At 38.1% G+C, this 26,892-nt stretch overlaps 1 protein-coding gene across 13 annotated transcripts; it reads right to left on the reverse strand.

The window, feature by feature from the left end:
* Nucleotides 1-6,055: 6,055 nt before the first annotated feature.
* LOC148059114 (tripartite motif-containing protein 16-like) lies at nt 6,056-17,939 on the reverse strand. 13 transcript variants are annotated; one of them, XM_087782280.1, is made up of 11 exons: nt 17,824-17,939; nt 17,431-17,516; nt 16,225-16,327; nt 15,876-16,001; nt 15,650-15,799; nt 15,491-15,578; nt 15,094-15,422; nt 14,931-15,007; nt 14,819-14,847; nt 11,169-14,566; nt 6,059-10,641 (listed from the first exon to the last, which is right to left on the reverse strand). In XM_087782280.1, the coding sequence occupies exon 11, from the start codon at nt 7,790-7,792 to the stop codon at nt 6,665-6,667; it is 1,128 nt and encodes a 375-aa protein (XP_087638406.1). In that variant the 5' UTR covers nt 7,793-10,641; nt 11,169-14,566; nt 14,819-14,847; nt 14,931-15,007; nt 15,094-15,422; nt 15,491-15,578; nt 15,650-15,799; nt 15,876-16,001; nt 16,225-16,327; nt 17,431-17,516; nt 17,824-17,939; the 3' UTR covers nt 6,059-6,664. The 13 variants fall into 13 exon arrangements, 12 of the variants coding, with proteins under 12 accessions (XP_087638406.1, XP_087638405.1, XP_087638404.1 ...); XM_087782279.1 differs by having other exon boundaries at nt 11,169-14,847; XM_087782278.1 differs by having other exon boundaries at nt 14,931-15,422.
* Nucleotides 17,940-26,892: the final 8,953 nt, after the last annotated feature.

Below are 26,892 nucleotides of genomic sequence, written 5' to 3' on the forward strand. Positions count from 1 at the left end.
AAAATCTCAGTAATAGAAATACAGGTAGGCCTTGAACCCAAGACCTTTGGTTGTCTATGCAGGGAGTCTGACCACTACACTAGATCACCTTCACAGCAAATATTTTGTTTTCGTTTTATTTGACCTTCACTCTCAGTCAAAAATCTGAAGACTAAAAATACAACCAGGCCTTGAACCCAATACCTTTGGTTGTCTATGCAGAGAGTGCTACCACTACACTAGATCAACTTCACAGCAGTCATTTTGGTTTTGTTTTATATGACCTTCACTCTAATTCAAAATCTCAAGACTTAAGACATAGTTGGGTATTGAACCCAATACCTCTGGATGTCAATGCATAGAGTCTGACCACTACACTAGATCACCTTGACACTGTTTTTTTTTTTTTTTTTGTTTTATTTGACCTTCACTCAAGGCCAACATCTCGACTAAAACATAGTTGGCATAGAACCCAAGACCTCTGGATGTCAATAACGAGAGGCTGGCCGCCAGTCGGTTGATCTCACCACTACACTAGATCACCTTCACAGCAGTCATTTTGGTTTTGTTTTATTTGACCTTCACTCTAATTCAAAACAACCACCAGAAATCATTTTTCATGCTAAACATTTTGAATCAAACTGTAACAAAATATGTCAATTGAAAAGAAAAACAGAGCCCGAACGTCTGAAACATAAAGTAACGAAAATAAAATAGAAAAACAACCAGAAATAAAATGAGTTTGACGAACATCATTTACAATAAAACATATTTGTTACATGTTGATGTCTTTCTGTAAAGGTTTGTGTGTGTAAGTAAGTAATTATTTGTCATCAACAAGATTGAACGTGATCAGTTCAAAGGTCAAAGTTATCGTCTCAGGATTGACAGGTTTGACTCGTCAGAGAAGGAGAAACACCAGATCCATCATGAACGTGTTCAGTGGAGAAGATTTAAAGAAGACTCGTCATCGTGAGCGAGAATCAAATCCCAGAGAATCGGATCAAGTCGAGTCACATGACGTCACTGTGTCTTCACTGCAGCACAAACAACAAACGTTCTCAGAGACTTTCATCCAAACATTGAAGCTTCATGTGATGATGTCACTCCTGGAGACACGATCTCACTGTCGTCTACTTCAGCTTCACAAACTCACACGAGGACCGAACATAGACTCCAGCATGAAGAGGCTCAGTGAACCTGGTCTGGACTCTGTGGAGGAGAGTCATGGTCTCAGAGACACTGTAGAAGGACAGAAGACCTGCAGAGTGATCCAGGTAGACCCCCACTGTGGAGGGTCTGACACACACTTTAATCCAAATCTACTTTCATCTCCTGATCTGCTGATGCTCTTGTATGAAACTGCTACATCACTATCTTCTCTTATCTTCACCTCCCAGTAACAACGTCCAGTCAGAGACTCTTGACTCAAGACCTGAGGCCTGCTTGGACGGCTGGACCAGCTTGTGTCTCCTGAAGGCCAGAGATTCTAGATGAGGCTAAAGACGTTCCTGACAGTAGGAGACCAGACACACCAGACAGGACTTGAGGGCTTTCATCTTCCTCCCAGTGCAGACGTCACAGGCCACATCTTCAGGTCCAGCAGAGCAGAGGTCCTCAGCTGCTTGTTTCATCTTCAGCTCCTCCACTAGCTCGGCCAACAGGATGTTCTTCTGCAGGACAGGTCTCGGTTCGAAGCTCTGTCTGCACTGAGGACACTCGCAGACGCTCCTGCTCTGCCAGTGACCTATTTTTAAATCAGAGTGAAGGTCAAATAAATCCTAACCACAATATTTGCTGTGAAGGTGATCTGGTGTAGCGGTCAGACTTGCTGCATGGGCATCCAGAGGTCTTGGGTTCACAACCCACCTGTTACTCTTGTCTTGAGATTTTGACAGAGAGTGAAGGTCAAATAAAGCAAAACGAAAAATGCAATCTGAAGGTTATCTAGTGTAGTGGCCAGCCTCTCTGTATTGACATCCAGAGGTCTTCAATGGGGTTCAATGCTCAACTATTTATTGAGATTTTCACTTAGAATGAAGGTCAAATAAAAAAAAATAATAATACAAATTTATTTTGAAGGTGATCTAGTACAGCAGTCAAACTTTCTCTATCAACATTCAGAGGTCTTGGGTTCAAGGCCTGTCTTGAGATTTTGACTGAGAGTGAAGGTCAAATAAAACAAAACGAAAACAAATCATTGTGATCTAGTGTAGTTGTGAGACTCTCTGCATTCACATCCAGAGGTCTTGGGTTCAATACCCAACTATGTCTTAAGTCTTGAGATTTTGAATTAGAGTGAAGGTCAAATAAAACAAAACCAAAATAACTGCTTTGAAGGTGATCTAGTGTAGTGGTCAGACTCTCTGCATAGACAACCAAAGGTATTGAGTTCAAGGCCTGATTGTTTTTTTTAGTCTTGAGATTTTGACTGAGAGTGAAGGTCAAATAAAACGAAACGAAAAATTAATCATTGTGAATGTAATCTAGTGTAGTGGTCAGACTCTATGCATTGACATCCAGAGGTCTTGGGTTCAATACCCAACTCTGTATTTAGTCTTGAGATTTTGGCTTAGAGTAAAGGTCAAATTAAACAAAACGAAAAAAAAAATCAGTGTGAAGGTGATCTAGTGCAGTGTTTTTCAACCTTTTTCAGGCCAAGGTACACTTTTTCATAGAAAAAAATCATGAGGCACACCACCACCCAAAATGTAAAAAATAAATAAATAAATGGTACTATATAGATCTCTTTTTTATGACTGGTGATCTAGTGTAGTGGTCAGGCTCTCTGCATAGACAACCAAAGGTCTTAGGTTTAAGGCCTACCTGTATTTCTATTACTGAGATTTTGACTAAGAGTGAAGGTTAAATAAAACAAAACCAAAATATTTGCTGTGAAGGTGATCTAGTGTAGTGGTCAGACTCCCTGCATAGACAACCAAAGGTATTGGGTTCAAGGCCTGGTTGTATTTTTAGTCTTGAGATTTTTGACTGAGAGTGAAGGTCAAATAAAACAAAACCAAAATATTTGCTATGAAGGTGATCTAGTGTAGTGGTCAGACTCTCTGCATAGACAACCAAAGGTATTGGGTTCAAGGCCTAGTTGTATTTTTAGTCTTCAGATTTTTGACTGAGAGTGAAGGTCAAATAGAACAAAACCAAAATAATAGCTGTGAAGGTGATCTAGTCCAGTGGTTGGACTCTCTGCGCGAACAACCAGAGGTCATGGGTTCAAGCCCCAGCTGCTACCTTAGTTTTGAGATTTTGACTGAGAGTGAAGGTCAAATAGAACAAAACCAAAATATTAGCTGTGAAGGTGATCTAGTGTAGTGGTGAGATCAACCGACTGGCGGTTCTCTGAGCCTCACAAGCTCAGGGTTCGAATCCCACCCTTCACTCAGGGAGCTGGAGCAAACCAGACCGGGCGCGAATCCGGGGTAGTAGGGCCGTGTCCTCCCCCGAAACATCAAGAGAGCAAAAGGAGGGGGTTATACTTTTATTTTGCATATGGAAAAATCTCTAAAACTATGGCATCAAAAATTGGTCTCTCCTCCCCCCTCTGCGGACCCCACTATGGCCCCTCCTCCCCAACAGGAAGTGTCCTCCCCAACAGGAAGTGGTTGGATGAAGATCAAGTGAGGAACACTTGATCTTCATCCAACTACTTCCTGTCGCCCAGGAAGTTGAAGAAAAGCATGAAGACTCCTCAGGTTCTCCATGCAGCAGGTCCTGGGTGGAGAACATAGGATGTCACAAAAATACAACAGTCACAGGAGCTCATCCTCACCTAGATGTTCCTCAAGTCCATCACCTGCTTCTCCATCATGTCCTCGCACACTTTCTCTTCAGTCTCACCACCTGTTCAGAAAAGAGACATTAGGACCAAACCAGAGTTCATGGACGACTGAAGACACTCACAGGTGGTGTTAGCAAGGGATGGATCTCATGATGACCTTGAAGGTTCAATCTTCGTCACATATGTTCAACAATCTTCTCCACAGTTGGACTTCTTCTCTTCGTACCCAGTACCAGTGAACTCCAGCAGGGGGCGGACGAGCTGAGCCAGCTGGAGACTAAAGAGAAGAACAATCAATGAAACTACACAACAACAGATTCTACTGTGAAGAGTTGAAATACATTAAAGGTTCAGAATGATGGAGGAAAATATTCAGTGTTTGTCATTTTCCTCCGGAGTTCATGATTCAAATAATTTATTTTCATCATCACTTGAACGATTAAACATGTCATGAACTTTCATGTGTAGATGTTTCTAAGACACCGTGAACACAACTTTAAGAGCTTTGTTACCAAACCTTTTATCATATTAATTATCACAGTTTTGTTCAAACAAATTAACAATTAATACAAACATGTACATAGAAATAAAAGTACAAAAAAAGTTATACAATTACTTCACTTGTTTGACTGATTTAAATCATCAATATTATAATCTTAAAACCTATATAAAATAAACTTAGATTTTTCTGGAATACTTTGTATTTATGAACAGATCTGAGCTGGAATTATAGACTTAAATCAACACTTTCGGGATTTAAAGGGAACAAAAATGTATCTTTTCTGCAGGGATTAAGTCATAAAACATCTTGTATTCAATTTAAATCAATGTCTGCGTTTCTTTAAACGATTGACTTTGTTGTTCGCTTCTCGTTTAAATGCAGCTCCGAGACCTTAAGTAACAACAGCGCCCTCAAGCGGCATTGACACGTAACAAAAGCAAATAGTGCATTTTAATATGTTCATTCGTGTACATTCATTAATAAAAATAAATGCTGAGATAAACAACAGAAACTATTCTTTAACAATAAAAACGTTTTGTAATACAATAATAAAACATAAAAAACATGATTTGTTATTTTTAGGAGCAAATTTTGATAAATCCATTTATTTTATTTCCATATTATCTTTTTTGTTCATGTGTATCTTTGTTTAATAAGTTATAAATAAACGTCTCATTCTGTATAAACTATTGAATGAATGTTGTTTTAATCTTTAATAAAGGAAAGTAAATACATTTATGTTCCAAGTGTTCAAATTAAATATTTAGTTTAAATAAACACTGTTTGACAGATTTAAGGGTGGATTTTAAAAAAATGTAAAAACTGTAAACAAAAGGAAAATTTAAACATTAAATAGATAAGTTTGAAACTTTCCCTTGAAAGACTTTTTACAATATTTTACGTTCTGACCTTTGACCTCATCAGTGTCAGGTGTTCTTCTTAGCATTAGCTTTAGCTTCAACAACAAGTACAGTTTCACTGAAAGTGACTTTAATTCAACACCAGCATGAACGAGAAAGACTCAGTTCTATTGTTTTATTTGCAAACAAACTTCAGGACAAAAGTTAATGAATATAAAAGTTCAACAACTTTTAATAAACGCTAGTTTCGTCATTAATATGAGTTTAAGTCACAACATGGTTCTCAGCTACTGTAGTTGTGTAGAAAGTCAACGTTCTCACCCGCAGATGTCCCAGTAAGCCAGGGTCATGAGCATGTTGGAAGTTTTCATCTTCAATGTTGTTCAAGCTGGAGCGTCGGCTAGTTTGGTCACGTGACTGTGACGGCGCAGGTGGACATCCGGGTGTGATTTCTTCTTAGAGCGCCCTCTGGTGGATCTAAGAAAACATAACTCGTCCATTGAGAATCCGCTGAAACTTCAACGTTAATCTTTCAAATAATAAAGACAAGGATGGGAGTTGAACTTGCAACCTCTCACAGGGTTGGCTGGAGTCTATGCTTTAGAAACTTAAACTAAAACGAGGACGAGACTGATGTTCTTCCATGTTTGTCACTTTCTTGTTGATTCTCACACGCACAGATGCGCGCGCACGTTCATTGTGAATCCTCTGAAACTTCATCGTTTAAATAATATTTTGAAACACTTTGAAGGATTTAAAGGAAACAAAAATTTTCATTTTCTGAAATTATAAGGTTAAAAAACATTGTATTCAACTTAAATCAATGTTTGTGTTTCTATGAACAACTTTTTGTTCGCTTCTCCTTTAAATGCGTCTCCGAGACCTGTAGTAACCACAGCGCCCTCAAACGACAGTGATGCGTAACAACAAGGAAGTATTTCAATATTTTCATTCGTGTTTATTCATAAACAGATACAAACACCAGAAATCATTTTTCATGCGAAACATTTTGAATTAAACAGTAACAGTATATGTCAATTGAAAAGAAAACAGAGCCCGAACGTCTGAAACAAAGTGATTGATACTCAAAACGAAAATAAAATAGAAAAACAACCAGAAATAAAATGAGTTTGAAGAACATCATTTACAATAAAACATTTGTTACATGTTGATGTCTTTTTGTAAAGGTTTGTGTGTGTGTGTGTGTAAGTAAGTAATTATTTGTCATCGACAAGATTGAACGTGATCAGTTCAAAGGTCAAAGTTATCTTCTCAGGATTGACAGGTTTGACTCGTCAGAGAAGGAGAAACACCAGATCCATCATGAACGTGTTCAGTGGAGAAGATTTAAAGAAGACTCGTCATCGTGAGTGAGAATCAAATCCCAGAGAATCTGATCAAGTCGAGTCACATGACGTCACTGTGTCTTCACTGCAGCACAAACAACAAACGTTCTCAGAGACTTTCATCCAAACATTGAAGCTTCATGTGATGATGTCACTCCTGGAGACACGATCTCACTGTCGTCTACTTCAGCTTCACAAACTCACACGAGGACCGAACACCAACTCCAGCATGAAGAGGCTCAGTGAACCTGGTCTGGACTCTGTGGAGGAGAGTCATGGTCTCAGAGACGCTGTAGAAGGACAGAAGACCTGCAGAGTGATCCAGGTAGACCCCCACTGTGGAGGGTTTGACACTGGAGATGAAAGTCTTGATGTTGTTGTGATATAATGAACAACCAGATTCGCGACAAAATAAACGCCAGGATTTGTCATTAAATCCAAATATACTTTCATATCCTGATCTGCTGATGTTCTTGTATGAAACTGCTACTACATCATCTTCTCCTATCTTCACCTCCCAGTAACAACGTCCAGTCAGAGACTCTTGACTCAAGACCTGACGATAGTTAATGAATCTGTCTGGATGATCAGGACGAGGCTGATGTTCTCCCATGTTTGTCACTTTCTTGTTTCCTTCAGACAACATCAACCATGACTGTGCAGTGTTTGGATCCAGAGTGATGTCCTGTGAGTGTGTGAGGAACTGCTCTCTCTCTGGATGGATCATCAGTGAGATGTTGGTCCACGTGTCTCTAAGAAGGTCTGCTTTCACTTCCTCAAAGCGGCGGTGAGTTTGCTCAAGGGTCATGGAGGAGGTCGTGTCTTCACTGACCTCTGAGAGTGAGGTCCAGTTCTGCAGGAACAAGATGTGACTGTCGGTGAGTAACAGCTGCTGCAGCTCAGCTTCTTTCTTCTTCAGCTCAGAAATCTCCTGTTCCTGAAGTCCTCGGAGTTGAGCGGCTTCAGTCTCCTGCAGAGATCTGACCTGCTGTTCCACATCAGAGTATGTTCTCTGGAGGATCTGGATCATCTGGTGGAGGGTCTCCTGACTGGTCTTCACTACTTGATCAGCAGAGACTCTGATGTATTTCTTCTCCTGCTGGAGCAGCTCCACTTCATTTTTTCTCTTCCGGATCTTCTGCTGGATCCTTCCTCGACTCTGATCCACGTCTTTCTCTCTCTCCCTCCTCTCTGCTGCAGCCGAGACGATGTCATGATCTTTGTGTTGGTCCACACAAGGATGACAGATGAGCTGCTGATCAGACCGACAGAACATCTTCTTCTCCTCCTCGTGTTCAGAGCAGATCATCTCCTCGGGCTGTTAGACTGTACAATTCTGAGTTCGGGGGCAGGAGTGGAGTTAAAGTATAATGATGTTCTGTTCTATGTTAGTCTTTGTATCCTTTGTCTTTGATCCATGTTCTTTATCTTTAGACTTAGATTGCATCATTTTGTTCTTTCTCTTTGTTCTTGTTGTGTTCTTATTTTTTATGAATAATTGTTGTATTGGAATTGGAAAAACACTAATTCCCGAAGGAGACCTCCTGAGGGATCAATAAAGTTCTAAATAACCTAAATACTCAAGTTGGTCCTGGAAGTTGGAGTGGAACAGATGTTGGACTCGTTCTCAGTCTTCACGGAGTGTAAAGCGAGGGTTTTAAATACAAATGCAGGAGTGATGACACACACGCGTCTTTGATTGAACAAAGTATAAAGTTCAACTCACTTTCAAAACAAAATTAAACAGTATAATATAAAGTACTGTTAAGAAAGATTAAACCTGCATGAACAGACAAAGTTACAAAGCAATTCTACAAGTTTCACACACAGAGAAAAGCAAATGGTTGCTTCGATACAACGTTCATTTATACACAGAAATGTAACCAAAACATAGGAGTGACAAGCAGGTTTTTTAATACAAATGCAGGAGTGATGCACACATGTGTCTCTGAGCAGCTGAAGCATCTGAACAACACGCGTCTCATCGTTTTCTTTTGTTCATGAGCTTCATTTATAACAGACCTGAGTCTGTTATAAATGAAAATGTAATACTGTATAAACTAATGTGTTACTATTTAGTGTGCAGAGGTTTTTATTTCTCATCATTTAAAAGCTGTTGGACAGATTTAAGGCTGGATTTTTTTAATGTGAAAACTATCAACAAAGTAAACAAAAGTAAAATTTAAAAATGAAAAATGTTCTAACTTTAAACCTTCAATTGAATTTATAAAAGTTCCCCTTGAAAGACCTTTTACAATAGTTAACCTTCTGACCTTTGACCTCATCAGTGTCAGGTGTTCCTCTTAGCATTAGCATTAGCTTTAGCTTCAACGACAAGTAGAGTTTCACTGAAAGTGACTTTAATTCAACACATGCATGAACGAAGCTCAGTTATATTGTTTTATTTACAAACAAACTTCAGGACAAAAGTTAATGAAAGTTCAACAAATTAGAATCACGACTTTTAATAAACGCTAGTTTCGTCATTAATATGAGTTTAAGTCACAACATGGTTCTCAGCTGCTGTAGTTGTGTAGAAAGTCAACGTTCTCACCCGCAGATGTCCCAGTAAGCCAGGGTCATGAGCATGTTGGAAGTTTTCATCTTCAATGTTGTTCAAGCTGGAGCATCAGCTCGTTTGGTCACGTGACTGTGACGGCGCAGGTTGACATCCGGCTGTGATTTCTTCTTAGAGCGCCCTCTGGTGGATGGAAGTTAAAATTGAATTTAATAATCTTTGAATTGTTTACCTGGACATTAAAATTCTTTTAATTACTTGTAGAAAACGTAGTTGATCTCCTTCAATCCACTGCCTTTTTATTAAGATTCAGACGTTATTTTTTAATTATCGAGACTAATTAACCATTTTAATTATTGTAGGTTTTAAATAAAACATTCATACAAACCTGTTGCAAAGGACGGGATTAAATATATATATCATGTATTTACCTGTGTTCCAAAAAAATCTAAGGACATTTTCTCCTAAAAATGTTTATGAAACAAAAATTGGACAAACACTTTATTAGCACATTAAAAAAAAAAAAGTACATTTCCATGGAAAACGTTTAAAATTTCTACATTCCCAACGTTTCCGTCCTCACAAGCTCAAGAGCAGACATTACAAAAAACAAGTGCAAACAAACAAACAAACAAAATAACATTTACTGAGAAAACCCAGGTGGTTTCACATGGTCGTAGATCAGGTAGTTACACACATGCTCACGACAACAATAGTGTTACACACTTTGTGACCCTGGTCTGGAAAAGCGCTATATAAATAATAATTATTTACTTACACGTGTCCCAGATTCTCTCAGTTCATGATTGACAGTTCAATCAAATCAAGTTTTTCTTTTTAAGCATCGAAGAATGATGGGAAAATCGATAACAAGTCATAAATCAACACTTATAGAGTCGAGGACCAAGACTGGATCTTACCTGGAAAACACTTTGGACAACATTCTTCTCCTTCGTCTGTCCTCAACACATATTCAGTGGAGTGACAGGTGAGTGTGTTTACCTCCGTTATAGTGGAAAACAACTGTATAAACAAAACAATTATGAACCATCTTCATCAGTCTCACCATATTTATAAAGTGAGAGTAGATGAGCACAATTTCATTTCAAGAGGTCATTCCTGGAAGATTCGTCTTTTTATCTGTGTTACTGTATAGTTTGTTTTATACTTTATTAATGCTTGTGGATATTGTCCGTAGGTTTTGCCAGTAGATCAATCGTAGGTTCGAATTCCACCTTCCGTGACAAGGCCGTCAGACTTCCTTCGAGAGCTGGTCTACAGTGATCAGGACTTACCAAAGAGGGGTTCACTGAATAAACTCCTGATTTAAAAGAGAACCCATTTAAAATATGCAACAAAACAGTGCAAAAAAAAAAACAACAATCCATGTAAATATATTGAAACATTGTTAGGGCAGTGACCACTTGTGATGGGACAATAAGATACAATGTTGACACTGAGAAAAAAATGTCTTCTACTAAACAGGCAAAGAATCAAACTTTGAAACAACTGCAGCAGCAACACGTATTGTTAACAAGTAGATAGTTGTTATCTCACCAGCATCAGCATCACTATTGTTATCCACATCATCTTAAAACATTCCAGTCAGGTCCCAGGAGGAGAGATCCACCATCTACAATCTGAGGAAACAAAAGAGACAGTTTGATTGCAGAGCTACGACTGTATTCGCTTTTAGTTGAAAAATAATGTGAGGAGTCTGTATGTTTTTAGAATTCTTCACACTGATAAACTATATTTGCATTGATTCACGTTCTGCTAATAATGTTGGTATGGTATAAAATGGTGTTGTATTTGTGATTTGGCCTAGAAGATTTAACTTAAAAACATGGGGTTCTACTCCCCGCCTTAAAGTTTGAAGCGCTTCTATACACAGTATTACGGTAGTGACACGCTTGGGCGTCCAAAATACGATCTATTTTTATTCAACGTTTTTAACGCCAGGCTTTAGGGAGATGTAGAAGAAGAAATAATCACAAACAAGGAAACATAATTCTGTGAATTTCTCTACAGAGATAAATGAAGCATAAATGTAGTTTATATCTTATTTATTTAGAAGATAGCTGGGAAGGGCGACAGGTCTTGATACCTTCACTTAAACTTAGTTACATTTACCGATGTCAATAAAATGAAAAGAGACAACATGTACCTCTGCTCCTTCCAGCTGGACACTCAACATCCTTATCCTTCAACAGTGGACACTGTGACGTCACTCCTTCAATATCCTTATCCTTGAAAGAAAATATAATTTAATGTCACCATATCAGATGATTTTTGAGAATCTATCAATGATGCTATGTCTCAAATCGCGTATTTGCGTACTCAAAGCTAGTATTTTGAGTGCGTAAGTGCGTCTTAATTCTTAGTATGCGATTGGCGTATTAAAACGCCCAAAAAACGGAAGGTACATCATATATATATGCATATATATTCATATACTTACTGGCAATGCTCCCTCTAAGCTGCGCGCCTCCGTGAGTGACAGGTGTCCAGCCAATGATACAAGACGGTTTACTTACGCTACGCAGCCAATCATAGCACACAGCGCTTGTGTTTGTGTCCCGCCCATACACGCTGTGGCACCTGCAGGTTAGCTTGCTAACAACAGTGCGCCGATTGGTTGTCAATTTGATTGACATGCACAGCAGCCAATCTGAGCTCCCGCCTCCTCTAGCTTACGCAAGGCAAAGTTAATATGAATCGAGAATAAAAAGTAAGTAAGTAATTCATATTTCTAGAGCGCTTTTCCAGACCAGGGTCACAAAGCACTTAAACAATCAAAACAATATTCAATAAAGTATATACTTTAAAGATCAAGATAAAACTGAGAACACAACAGGAGTTTCGGAAAATCAAGGACAAGCCTGAACAAATAGAAACGTCTTAAGATGTTTCTTAAAGGAGTCAGTAGATCCATCAAGTGCAAAGAGAGAGGAGATCGTTCCAAAGCTTAGGAGCAACAGCCTGAAAAGATTTCTCTCCTCTGGTCCTGAACCGTGTGCGAGGAACCATAAGTAGCAAAACGTGCAGACTCCCCGACAGTCATTTTACGCAGTTCAGAAAAACGATATAGAATTATAAGCTTTGTTTTTTTAATAATATATCGAACAAAATAATGCGCGCTTTATTAAAATTTTAATAATCCACTGGTCGCCTCTGTAAATGCAGTATTCTTGTTAATAACCGTGTATGTAAAATATAAACATGTACACCGGAGCACATCTGAACTCATTTACAATAGTGTGATTCATGTCAGACATGTTTAAAATTAGCAAATGTAAACTGTTTAAATTCATGTTTTCATTTGTTTTTGTTTTTTCATGATCACAGAAATGGAGAAATTTAAGTCTTGTGCTTCATTTAAATATGATCGACATATTGAAATGGAGGCATGGAAAGGGATGAACCCGTCTGAATTCTTTGTTGATTTTGACACAGATTCTTACATCTGAATATTTTTTGTGCACCATTTGGGTTCAAATGAACGACCATTTTTAGTTGGAAATCAAAGAAATTCTTAGCACATATGAGTCTAAACTTAGGAAAAGAGGAAAAGTATCTTCTTATGAGGAAATATGCTCCTCACGGACTGCACTATTTGAATCTAGTTATTTATGTAAGTCAGCATTTATATGAAGATTAGATCAGATTAAATCCACACATCCTTCCATCCTTCCATCATGACTGATTATCAGTCCATTCATTTCATTCAGTGCTAGTCATCTGAGTGATGTATGTACTTACTTATGTTGAGCAAATTTGATGAAGGTAGATCTTTTGAACTTGATCATTATAAAAGTAGCTCGAAAACTGAAAAAGTGTGAGCACCCCTGTTTTAGATCATTTAAATGGAAAATTTAAGATTATGATAAATAAATACTTTCCATGGGTAACAATCATGGACTGACATTGATCTATTCTTGAAGATGTGACTATTCCACAAAATATTATATCATTTGAATGTAGAATTTAGAGAAATTGATAATTAAATCATAATATTGTAGCTAGGATATTATATTATATTATTAATTAATATTAATTGTCAAAGATGACATGGTTATTATATAAATCAATTACATTATCGCTCATTAGAGGGAACATTGCTTACAGGTGCATTTTCAGCAGCAGTAGGAGGATGACACGTCATGGTGCTGATACCAGCTTAAATATCTCGCAAATATTTCGATTCTCATATTTTTTCTTTATTTCTTTTTCCTAACTTGCAAAACGTGCTGCCAGCAGGTGTCGGCGATAGCGTTCAAACAGCTGCTTGAAACATCGTTAAATAGAAGTAGAAGAAGAAGCTGTCATGTGATCTCCGGTTAGTGTGTAGCAGCAGAGTTTGATTTGAGACATACTATCTGTGGAGAATTTGCGTACTAGTTAGTACGTACACTAAACTGATGCATACTAACTTCTAGCATACGAAGAGTAGTATGCGATTTGAGACACAGCACCACACTGTTAAGTCTTTCTGTAGGTTTGTTTATTGGAGACAATAAAGTTTTAGTAACAGTAGGGGGCAGTAGAGAGTACAAGTTGCTTTGCGTGCAGGTGGAGAGAGAGGACGAGCTAATAATAATAATAATAATAATAATAATAATAATCTCTATTTATAATGAGATCACCTGTGCAGGTGAAGCTTCTGTCTACAGAGCATGACTACAGCCAAGGTAATGTTAAACTCTTCTGTTAAATTGTTCTCATTATGAGAGAATATCTAAGGATTATGGACATAAACTTGTAGTGTGACTGCAGTTCACACTTTTAATGATGTCGTCATTAAGTAGGAAAATGATTAATGACATACATGACCTTTATAATTGATCCAGATCTACTGTATGTTCATGTGTTGTAAATCTAAAACATACAGAGACAGTAGAATTCTAGCGTCTCTGATCCCAGCATGCAGGGAATAGCAGGTTTGATATAAATGTACATGAATTGATTCAAGATATTATTACATTTTTCTCTTTTAACATTAAGACTTCATCACAAAGTATAATTTCTGGAGATTATTTTACTTCAATGTTCAACAGTTTATACTGAGTGGATCTTGTATAACAGTGAACAAAAACAATATTTTACACTCACATTCCCCCAGTTAATAAGAAGCACAGGTGAAACGGAAACATGACTCATTATCAACTAATCAGACATTTATGAGATTAATGAAAGGTTTGACGGAAACTGGATGTTTTCTATATCACAGACTAAGCTACACACACAGGCAAATATAAACAACCAGAAATATGTTATGTTCACGGAACAGATAATTTATAAACACATTTTTCATGTGATATAAAACTGAAACATTCTATTGAATGACTGAACAATCTACTTTAATATCCTCGTGTCCATTTAGTTCATATTCAACGTCTGCTGTCTCTGGAGTGTTCATCTAGATTCTTATCGCGGGGGCAGCAGCTTTAGCAGAGAGGTCCATACTTTCTTCTCTCCAGCTACATCGTCCTGCTCTTTCTGGGTCTTCCCTGAGTTCTATCAGTGAACATACTCTGAACATCTCACCATGAAGCTCGCTTAAATCTAAGAAATCAGAGAGAAGTCAGTTTAGATAAAAAAAAGTTCACCGATGCTCATCAACAAAGTTTCATTTACTTCCATCACCATTTCCTAATTAATAAGAGTCAAATGTTATTAAACAAGATTCAGACTAGAATCTGATTCATTATGAATTACACATATTTAAACGTAGGTAGGTAACAAGTGCAGTGTAATAAAATGATTTTTAATAAGTTAGATTAAAAATACCAAAAAGATATATCAATTCTAACATACCTCCATTCCTCTTCTGTTGTGTTTTTTGTCTGGTTAAGAAAAAAATAATTAACACAAACCAAGATGTTCATGAATCAATGTAAACATGTGATTTAATGCAGTGGTCCCCAACCTTTTTATCACCACGGACCGGTCAAATTTTACCGCGGCCTGGGGGGGGTGTTGGTGCTGCGCGTTAGTGCACCGACCCTTTGAGAGTTACGTGCGTACGTTTTACATGCCTGCACAGATACACCACAAAAACTAATATAAAGTGCATGGAAATTTTTACTCACCATAATGCCAAATCAATGGGAGCCCTGCGCTTGTTTTTCTACACAGAGACGGTCCCATCTGGGAGTGATGGGAGACAATGACACCCGAAGTGTGTTGCTTATATCCAGTCTTCTCCTTAGGCTCTTCTTCTGTCTCTTCAGAGACCGGGGGTCGGGGACCACTGATTTAATGGACTTTTATCTGTCTTTTTATAAACCAATAAACTACAGAACATGTGATCAGTAGAGCGATCACAGAAACAATAATTCCAGCCACTTGTCCTGGTGTCAAACCTTCTCGACATACAGAGTCAGAAGAAATAGTTCCTTCTCGTAGATATGTTGAACATCTACAAAGACAAGTGGAGACAGTTTAGAAGAAAACATCTGGAGCAAACATTTGTGAAGCTTCACTCACTGTTTGTGATCCTGACATGACGTGAACGTTCCATTTGAAAATGTTCCTTCACTGCAGGTTCCACACTCAGTGTCTGTGGAGGACGTTCCTGTGAAGAACATTGTGTGTGTCTTATAGTTTCTGCACTCTTGCATTTCACATGTTGGATGTGAAACTCACCTGCTCTGATGATGAACTGTCCTGGTTCACATGTGGAGTGTTGCTGTGCTGCCACACATGTGTCCACTGAGCCGTCCACACAGAAAAAACCCTCCAGAAGTTCACACTTGGTGTTTGCTGCGAAGGTACAGGATCTGATCTCTCTCAGTCCTGTTAGTCAATAACAAATTCTACATCACATCTACATACTGATCAACTCATCATTCTAGTGAAGAACAAACTTTACCTCCAGTACAGACGAGACACTTGAAACAATGTTTCTCTCCGTTCCATTTGTCCATGTAAGTTCCATCATCACAGTCAGAGCAGGACGTACCTTGAAATTCTGTACAATCAACTCTTACTTTGTTACCTGTTAGACAAATAAATAAATCACTAGTTTAAGTGACAGTCTAAGACTTGATCTCACTAGTGTCTGAGAACTGATAATGAAGTCTCGTCCACTTCTTACTTAAAATGAAAATAACAATGTCAACATTCAGATCATGTTTAAAATTAAAGTCAGAAAATGGGTCACAAATACAACAAGTCATAAATCAACACTTATAGAGTCGAGGACCAAGACTGGATCTTACCTGGAAAACACTTTGGACAACATTCTTCTCCTTCGCCTGTTCTCAACACATATTCAGTGGGGTGACAGGTGAGTGTGTTTACCTCCGTTATAGTGGAAAACAACTGTATAAACAAAACAATTATGAACCATCTTCATCAGTCTCACCATATTTAGAAAGTGAGAGTAGATGAGCACAATTTCATTTCAAGAGGTCATTCCTGGAAGATTCGTCTTTTTATCTGTGTTACTGTATAGTTTGTTTTATACTTTATTAATGCTTGTGGATATTGTCCGTAGGTTTTGCCCGTAGATCAATCGTAGGTTCGAATTCCACCTTCCGTGACAAGGCCGTCAGACTTCCTTCGAGATCTGTGCTGTGTCTCAAATCGCATACTAGCGTACTAAAAGTTAGTATTTTTAGTACGTTAGTGTGTCTCAATTCTTAGTATGCGAAATTTAGTGCGCCATGCATACTAAATTGGCATACTAACACGCCCACAAAACTAGCATGGTTCGATGGACACTAACCATACTAAACAGCCGCCATTTTAGTGACGTTTTAAACGGAAGTTACGTCATATATAAATGCATATATATGCATATACTTAAATGTGTATTTTCAGCAGCAGTAGGAGGATAAACACGTCTTCGCTGCTGATACCAGCTTAAATATCTCGCGATTATTTAGATTCTCATATTTTTTCTTTATTTCTTTTTCCAAAGTTGCAATACGTGCTGCCAGCAGGTGTCGGCGATAGCGTTCAAACAGCTGCTTGAAACATCGTTAAAAAGAAGTAGAAGAAGAAGCTGTCAAGTGATTTCCGGTTAGTGTGTAGCTTCAGGGTTTGATTTGAGACATACTATCTGCGGAGAATTTGCGTACTAGTTAGTATGCATACTAAACTGATGCATACTAACTTCTAGCATACTAAGATTAGTATGCGATTTGAGACACAGCACAGGTCTACAGTGATCAGGACTTACCAAAGAGGGGTTCACTGAATAAACTTAAAAGAGAACCCATTTAAAATATGCATCAAAGCAGTGCAAATAAATGTAAATATATTGAAACATTGTTAGGGCAGTGACCACTTGTGATGGGACAATAAGATACAATGTTGACACTGAGAAAAAAATGTCTTCTACTAAACAGGCAAAGAATCAAACTTTGAAACAACTGCAGCAGCAACACGTATTGTTAACAAGTAGATAGTTGTTATCTCACCAGCATCAGCATCACTACTGTTATCCACATCATCTTAAAAAGACATTTGAATCAGGTCCCAGGAGGAGAGATCCACCATCTACAATCTGAGGAAACAAAGGAGACAGTTTGATTGCAAAGCTACGACTGTATTCGCTTTTATATATTGTAACTCTCGCCAAACTTTCATTTCTTTATGCATGCATTAATTTTTAACTTAGAAATGCACGTTCGAATGTAAATTTTGTTAAACATATTGAGTCAATGTGTGTATATATGTATATATATGTATGTACGAATTATGCGCAAAGATACGTCTCAATGCAACAACAAACGTCGCCATATTGTCTACTTTCACTTTTGGTTCCGTTACTAAATGACAAACAACAAACAGTGTAGTTCACAACTACTTACGTTTTGAATTCGCTATTAAGATGTAGCGCGTTTTATTTTGCCATTTTCTGCCTCACCTGTACTTTTTTCTGTCATAAACAAACATACAACTGTTCCCCCTACAATGTCGGCCCCCCCCACTTCCTACGTGATGACGTCACACGCTGCATATGCGAAAGTCTCTTAAAAATATTTTTTTTATGGGTTAAAGAAACGTCAACAGAACGTTTACATGATACTTTTTTTTTTTACCACATAAAACATTTATATTGACAAAAAGACGATCTTCGTCAACAAGAACATTCGTTCTTTCATTTCCTGGTCTGACGACACACGTGACTTTGACACCAACGGAAGTGTCCGCGCAACATGTGACGAAGCCGCTGATTGGCTGAAGCTGTTTTACTAATAATAACGCACAACTGTACAATGCAATACAAACATTATAGTTCCGAAATAGTTCCGATATTGTAGGAGGGGGCCAAATTGTACCTACACCGTAACGCTATATCTAAAGAGCAAGACATTTTATCTTGTTCTCTCGAAAAAAATAATATTTTTCCGCACAATATTTTTTCCAAGGAATTTAATTTGTAATTATCAAACTTGGTTGTTTTCTTCGTTTCATTTTCTGTTTTTTTTTTTTTAAATTATCAACACACATCAATAAAAATGGATAAAACATTTGTTTTTCCAAAAATAGCTCAAGTTGGTATTACTTTGATAATGGTTAATAAAAAAAACATCTGTACTGACCAAGTACAGTATTGTGTATCAGCTCCTGGTCCTTATACTTGTTTGACTTTCCCTGTGTTGTCTCTTTTAACATTAAAACTTCATCACAAAGTATAATTTCTGGAGATTATTTTACTTCAATGTTCAACAGTTTATACTGAGTGGATCTTGTATAACAGTGAACAAAAACAATATTTTACACTCGCATTTCCCCAGTTAATAAGAAGCTCAGAAACATGACTCATTATCAACTGATCAGACATTTATGAGATTAATGAAAGGTTTGACAGAAACTGTTTTCTATATCACAGACTAAGCTACACACACAGGCAAATATAAACAACCAGAAATATGTTATGTTCACGGAACAGATAATTTACAAACACATTTTTCATGTGATATAAAACTGAAACATTCTATTATAGAAAAGCTTTATTCATCCCCAGAGGGGAAACACACTTTCACAACAGCGCAGTTGAAAAAAATAAAGTGCAAGGAAAAAGAAATAATAAAAGAGATAATACAAAATAAAATAAAAACGATCTTAAGAATATACAAATTATTTACAAAATTAGAAATATGACACTATTAACAAAATAAAATAGAGAAAATAAATAAATAAATAAAATAGAAATAAAAAACGGAAAAAAAAATAAATAAAAAACACACGAGAAGAAAAACACACTACGGATTAGCATCAGGATATTTAAAGTAGAGAGTTAAATATCCTGACACCAGTTGGGATGAAGGACCTTCTATAACGCTCCGTCCTACACTGGGGGGGCCTGAGCCACTGAAGGAGCTGCTCCTCCACGCTCAGGTGCAGTGGGTGAAGAGCGTTGTCCCTGATGGAGGATAGTCTGGAGAGTGTCCTCCTCTCTCCCACCTCCTCCACCGAGTCCAGTGAGCGGCCCAGGACAGAGCCGGCCCTCGTGACCAGCCTGTTCAGTCTCTTCCTGTCCCGGTCCGTGCTGCCTGCTCCCCAGCAGACCACAGCGTAGTGGATAGCAGAGGCTACCACGGAGTCATAAAAGGTCCTTAAAAGTGGTCTGCACACTCCGAAGGACCTCAGTCTCCCCAGGAGGTGGAGGCGACTTCGGCCCTTCTTATACACGGCGTTGATGTGTGTGGACCAGTTCAGTTTATTGTTGAGGTGAACACCCAGGTATTTGAAGCTGTCCACCAGCTCAATGTCCGAGCCCTGGATGCTCACCGGTTGATGTGGTGGAGACTTTTTCCTGAAGTCAATCACCATCTCCCTTGTCTTACCGGTGTTTAAGCAAAGGTAGTTGCTCTCACACCAGTCAACAAAGTCCTTGATGACTGACCTGTACTCCAGCTCGCCCCCCCCAGACACGCAGCCCACAATGGCCGAGTCGTCGGAAAACTTCTGGAGGTGACAGCTGCTGGAGTCATAGGTAAAGTCCGCCGTGTAGAGGGAAAAAAGGAAAGGTGACAGCACTGTCCCTTGAGGCACCCCGGTGCTGCAGATGGTCACCTCAGACCTGCAGTCCTGCAGCCTCACATACTGCGGCCTGTTGGTGAGGTAGTCCATCGTCCATGCTGCCAGCTGTGTCCCAACTCCTGCGTCCTCCGATTGAATGACTGAACAATCTACTTTAATATCCTCGTGTCCATTTAGTTCATATTCAACGTCTGCTGTCTCTGGTCTGTTTATCTGGATTCTTGTCGCGGGGGCAGCAGCTTCAGCAGAGAGGTCCATACTTTCTTCTCCCCAGCTACATCGTCCTGCTCTTTCTGGAGGACCGCCCTGTGTTTCCAGCCCAGTGGAGGAACATGGTTCTTCAGTGTGTCCTGGGTCTTCCCTGGGTTCTATCAGTTGAACATGCTCTGAACATCTCACCAGGAAGGAGGATTTCTTTAATCTGATGCTAATACATCTCATCAACTTCATCTAAGACAAGAAATCAGAGAGAAGTCAGTTTAGATAAAAAAAAGTTTCCTCAAATTATTTAAGATTCTCACCGACTCTCAATGAAGTTACATTTTCCATCACCATTTCCTAATTAATAAGAGTCAAATGTTATTAAACAAGATTCAGACTAGAATCTGATTCATTATGAATTAAACATATTTAAACGTAGGTAAGTAACAAGTGCACTGTAATAGAACGATTTTAATTAGTAAAAATACCGAAAAAGAAAAATCAATTCTTAAATACCTCCATTCTTCTTCTGTTGTGTTTTTTGTCTAGTTAAGAAAAATAATTAAAACAAACCAAGATGTTCATAAATCAATGTTAAAATGTGACTCTTTGTTTTTTTATAAACCAATAAACTACAGAACATGTGATCAGTAGAACGATCATAATCACAGCAACAATAATTCCAGCCACTTGTCCTGGTGTCAAACCTTCTCGACATACAGAGTCAGAAGAAATAGTTCCTTCTCGTAGATATGTTGAACATCTACAAAGACAAGTGGAGACAGTTTAGAAGAAAACATGTGGAGCAAACATTTGTGAAGCTTCACTCACTGTTTGTGATCCTGACATGACGTTAACGTTCCATTTGAAAATGTTCCTTCACTGCAGGTTCCACACTCAGTGTCTGTGGAGGACGTTCCTGTGAAGAACATTGTGTGTGTCTTATAGTTTCTGCACTCTTGCATTTCACATGTTGGATGTGAAACTCACCTGCTCTGATGATGAACTGTCCTGGTTCACATGTGGAGTGTTGCTGTGCTGCCACACATGTGTCCACTGAGCCGTCCACACAGAAAAAACCCTCCAGAAGTTCACACTTGGTGTTTGCTGTGAAGGTACAGGATCTGATCTCTCTCAGTCCTGTTAGTCAATAACAAATTCTACATCACATCTACATACTGATCAACTCATCATTCTAGTGAAGAACAAACTTTACCTTCAGTACAGACGAGACACTTGAAACAATGTTTCTCTCCGTTATATTTGTCCATGTAAGTTCCATCATCACAGTCAGAGCAGGACGTACCTTGAAATTCTGTACAATCAACTCTTACTTTGTTACCTGTTAGACAAATAAATAAATCACTAGTTTAAGTGACAGTTTAAGACTTGATCTCACTAGTGTCTGAGAACTGATAATGAAGTCTCGTCCACTTCTTACTTAAAATGAAAATAACAATGTCAACATTCAGAGCAGGTTTAAAATAAAAGTCAGAAAATAGGTCACAAATACAACAAGTCATAAATCAAAACTTATAGAGTCGAGGACCAAGACTGGATCTTACCTGGAAAACACTTTGGACAACATTCTTCTCCTTCGTCTGTTCTCAACACATATTCAGTGGAGTGACAGGTGAGTGTGTTTACCTCCGTTATAGTGGAAAACAACTGTATAAACAAAACAATTATGAACCATCTTCATCAGTCTCACCATATTTAGAAAGTGAGAGTAGATGAGCACAATTTCATTTCAAGAGGTCATTCCTGGCAGATTAGTATTTTATCTGTGTTACTGTGGAGTTTTTTTATACTTTATTACTGCTTGTGGATATTGTCCGTAGGTTTTGCCCGTAGATCAATCGTAGGTTCGAATTCCACCTTCCGTGACAAGGCCGTCAGACTTCCTTCGAGAGCTGGTCTACAGTGATCAGGACTTACCAAAGAGGGGTTCACTGAATAAACTTAAAAGAGAACCCATTTAAAATATGCATCAAAGCAGTGCAAATAAATGTAAATATATTGAAACATTGTTAGGGCAGTGACCACTTGTGATGGGACAATACGATACAATGTTGACACTGAGAAAAAAATGTCTTCTACTAAACAGGCAAAGAATCCAACTTTGAAACAACTGCAGCAGCAACACGTATTGTTAACAAGTAGATAGTTGTTATCTCACCAGCATCAGCATCACTACTGTTATCCACATGATCTTAAAACATTCCAGTCAGGTCCCAGGAGGAGAGATCCACCATCTACAATCTGAGGAAACAAAGGAGACAGTTTGATTGCAGAGCTACGACTGTATTCGCTTTTAGTTGAAAAATAATGTGAGGAGTCTGTATGTTTTTAGAATTCTTCACACTGATAAACTATATTTGCATTGATTCACGTTCTGCTAATAATGTTGGTATGGTATAAAATGGTGTTGTATTTGTGATTTGGCCTAGAAGATTTAACTTAAAAACATGGGGTTCTTCTCCCCGCTTTAAAGTTTGAAGCGCTTTTATACAAATTATTACGGTAGTGACACGCTTGGGCGTTGCTATTTAATATCAAGACGGCTGGGTCGACAGGGTCGCAAGGCATGCTGGGTTTGGTTTGTTATCTCTCGATTTCATCTTTAACGTTGCGTTCCAGAAATGGTTTCTGTTTACTTTGTTTGCTACCGTTTTATTTTAACGGTTCTTTCCCGAGAGTTTAAGCAGAGTTAGAATTTAAAATGTGGTTTTGTCACCATGACTGAAAGAGACGGTGCCACTCTATATATTCTAACTCTCGCCTATTTTTCTACTCCTTTATGCATGACGTCCGCATTCATTTTTTAACTTAGAAATACTCGTCCGAATGTATGTTTGTTATATATATATATGTTTATATGTATTTATTCAATGTATGAATTATGCGCAAAGATGCGTCTCAATGCAACAACAAACGTCGCCATATTGTCTACTTTCATTTTTGGTTATTAAATGACTAACAACAAACACGTGTAGTTCACAACTACTTACGTTTTGAATTCGCCATTAAAATGTAGCGCGTTTTTTTTTGCCAGTTTCCGCCTCACCTGTACTTTCTTCTGGCGTAAACAACCTCATCTACTACCGTAATTCTATATCTAAAGAGCAAGACGTTTTATTTTGTTCTCTCCAAAATGTTTTTTTTTTCCGCACCCTATTTTTTAAATGATCAACACACATAAATAAAAATGGATAAAACACTTGTTTTTCCAAAAAACTCAAGTTGAAAAAAATCCTCCTAAATGATCATGTCACGAGTCAGGTAGCTACTAGTTCTGTCCACCCCACGTGATGACGTCACACGCTGCATATGCGAACGTCGCTTAAAACTATTTTTTTATGGGCTAAAGAAACGTCAACAGAACGTTTACATGATACTTTTTTACCACATAAAACATTTATATTGACAAAAAGACGATCTTTGTCAACATAATCACTTTCCGTTCGTTCATTTCCTGGTCTGACGACACACGTGACTTTGACTAGATGGAAGTCCCCGCGCTACATGTGACAATTGTACCTACACCGTAAATCTATATCTAAAGAGCAAGACATTTTATCTTGTTCTCTCGAAAAAAATAATAATTTTCCGCACAATATTTTTTCCAAGGAATTTAATTTGTAATTATCAAACTTGGTTGTTTTCTTCGTTTCATTTTCTGTTTGTTTTTTTTTTAATTATCAACACACATCAATAAAAATGAATAAAACATTTGTTTTTCCAAAAATAGCTCAAGTTGGTATCACTTTGATAATGGTTAATAAAAAAAACATCTGTACTGACCAAGTACAGTATTGTGTATCGGCTCCTGGTCCTTATACTCGTTTGACTTTCCCTGTGTTGTCTCTTTTAACATTAAAACTTCATCACAAAGTATAATTTCTGGAGCTTATTGTACTTCAATGTTCAACCGTTTATACTGAGTGGATCTTGTATAACAGTGAACAAAAACAATATTTTACACTCGCATTTCCCCAGTTAATAAGGAGCTCAGAAACATGACTCATTATTAACTGATCAGACATTTATGAGATTAATGAAAGGTTTGACAGAAACTGTTTTCTATATCACAGACTAAGATACACACACAAGCAAATGAAAACAACCAGAAATATGTTGTGTTCACGGAACAGATAATTTATAAACACATTTTTCATGTTGTATAAAACTGAAACATTCTATTGAATGACTGAACAATCTACTTTAATATCCTCGTGTCCATTTAGTTCATATTCAACGTCTGCTGTCTCTGGTCTGTCTCTCTGGATTCTTGTCGCGGGGGCAGCAGCTTCAGCAGAGAGGTCCATACTTTCTTCTCCCCAGCTACATCATCCAGCACTTTCTGGGGGACCGCCTTGTGTTTACAGGATAGTAGAGGAACAAAGTGTCTTTGTCGTGTCCTAGGTCTTCCCTGAGTTCTATCATTGAAACATGTTTGACCTCATCTGACGTATTCTCAGATGAATAAATTGATCTAAGACATGAAAAAATAAGTCAGTTTAGATTTAAAAAAAAAAGCTCAAACAAATTAAAATTCTCACGGATGCTCCATTGAATCCATCAATACGGTCGTTTCCACTGCCACCTCCTGCTGCTGGTCCGGCCCTTTCTGCTGCTGGTCCGGCCCTTTCTGCTGCTGGTCCGGCCCTTTCTGCTGCTGGTCCGGCCCTTTCTGCTGCTGGTCCGGCCCTTTCGTCGGCTGGTCCGGCCCTTTCTGCTGCTGGTCCGGCCCTTTCTGCTGCTGGTCCGGCCCTTTCTGCTGCTGGTCCGGCCCTTTCTGCTGCTGGTGCAGCTTTTTCATAGGTAGGTAAAAAGTTCTCTCATAAAATTAATTTAATGAATAAGATTAAAAATACTGAAAAGGAAAATCAATTCTTACATACCTCCATTATTCTTCGGAGGTCCTTTTTGTCTGGTTGAGAAGAAAAATAATTAAAAAAAAACTCCATGAATCAATGTTAAAAGGTGATTTCATGGACTTTTACCTCTTTGTCTTTTTATAAAACGACAAACTACAGAACATGTGATCAGTAGAACGATCATAATCACAGCAACAATAATTGCAGCCACTTGTCCTGGTGTCAAACATACAGAGTCAGAAGAAATAGTTCCTTCTCGTAGATATGTTGAACATCTACAAAGACAAGTGGAGACAGTTTAGAAGAAAACATGTGGAGCAAACATTTGTGAAGCTTCACTCACTGTTTGTGATCCTGACATGACGTGAACGTTCCATTTGAAAATGTTCCTTCACTGCAGGTTCTACACTCAGTGTCTGTGGAGGACGTTCCTGTGAAGAACATTGTGTGTGTCTTATAGTTTCTGCACTCTTGCATTTCACATGTTGGATGTGAAACTCACCTGCTCTGATGATGAACTGTCCTGGTTCACATGTGGAGTGTTGCTGTGCTGCCACACATGTGTCCACTGAGCCGTCCACACAGAAAAAACCCTCCAGAAGTTCACACTTGGTGTTTGCTGTGAAGGATCTGATCTCTCTCAGTCCTGTTAGTCAATAACAAATTCTACATCAAATCTACATACTGACCAACTCATCATTCTAGTGAAGAACAAACTTTACCTTCAGTACAGACGAGACACTTGAAACAATGTTTCTCTCCGTTATATTTGTCCATGTAAGTTCCATCATCACAGGAAATACAGGACGTACCTTGAAATTCTGTGCAATCAACTCTTACTTTGTTACCTGTTAGACAAATAAATAAATCACTAGTTTAAGTGACAGTTTAAGACTTGATCTCACTAGTGTCTGAGAACTGATAATGAAGTCTCGTCCACTTCTTACTTAAAATGAAAATAACAATGTCAACATTCAGAGCAGGTTTAAAATAAAAGTCAGAAAATAGGTCACAAATACAACAAGTCATAAATCAACACTTATAGAGTCGAGGACCAAGACTGGATCTTACCTGGTTCACACTTTGGACAACATTCTTCTCCTTCGCCTGTTCTCAACACATATTCATCCCATGGACAGGTGAGTGTGTTTACCTCCGTTATAGTGGAAAACAACTGTATAAACAAAACAACATAAATCATATTCATCACTGATCAGAGAAATAATGCTCAGTTGTTCATGCAAATATTTAACACTGACAAAAGAGCGACTGATATTTAAATCAAAATAAATGGTATAATATTTTTCTGTCTTTAAATCGTATTATTCTGTTGACATACTTTACATTATACTTCACAGTTTTAACAAGATAAAGGACTGATTCCTGGTTTAACCTTCAACAAAATACCTTCATATTAAGAACATGTTATAGAATCACACACACAGTAACTATTCTGGTAGAAGATCACACTAAATTATTTACTACAAATAATCTCACAGTGAAAATTGTATCATATAAAAACAAAACTCACCAGTAAAGGAAGAATCGACAGAAATCCACTGGTCATGTTTGCAGGACTTTATCCAGAATTCATTCATGATCTCTAGTTTAAAACAACTGTCAACAAGGAACATCTGGAGTGAAGAGAAAGAAAGTTCAGTCTGAAGCTGAAATCATGACGGGACCTTTTACTGTTATAAACTACCGTGGAGGTGGTTAGTGTAATAAAAGTTAATGATCTACATCAATTGTCCACCACCAGATACAATTAATCCAAATTTGACTGCTTGAACAACACCATAGACTCAT

The sequence above is a fragment of the Callionymus lyra genome, chromosome 19, assembly GCF_982586985.1.
Source record: "Callionymus lyra chromosome 19, fCalLyr1.hap1.1, whole genome shotgun sequence".
In the NCBI taxonomy this organism is placed as follows: Eukaryota; Metazoa; Chordata; class Actinopteri; order Syngnathiformes; family Callionymidae; genus Callionymus; species Callionymus lyra.

What these genes read in the sequence shown, in the direction of transcription:
- LOC148059114 (XM_087782281.1), bottom strand. Translation starts at nt 7,792, where the DNA reads ATGATCTGCTCTGAACACGAGGAGGAGAAGAAGATGTTCTGTCGGTCT.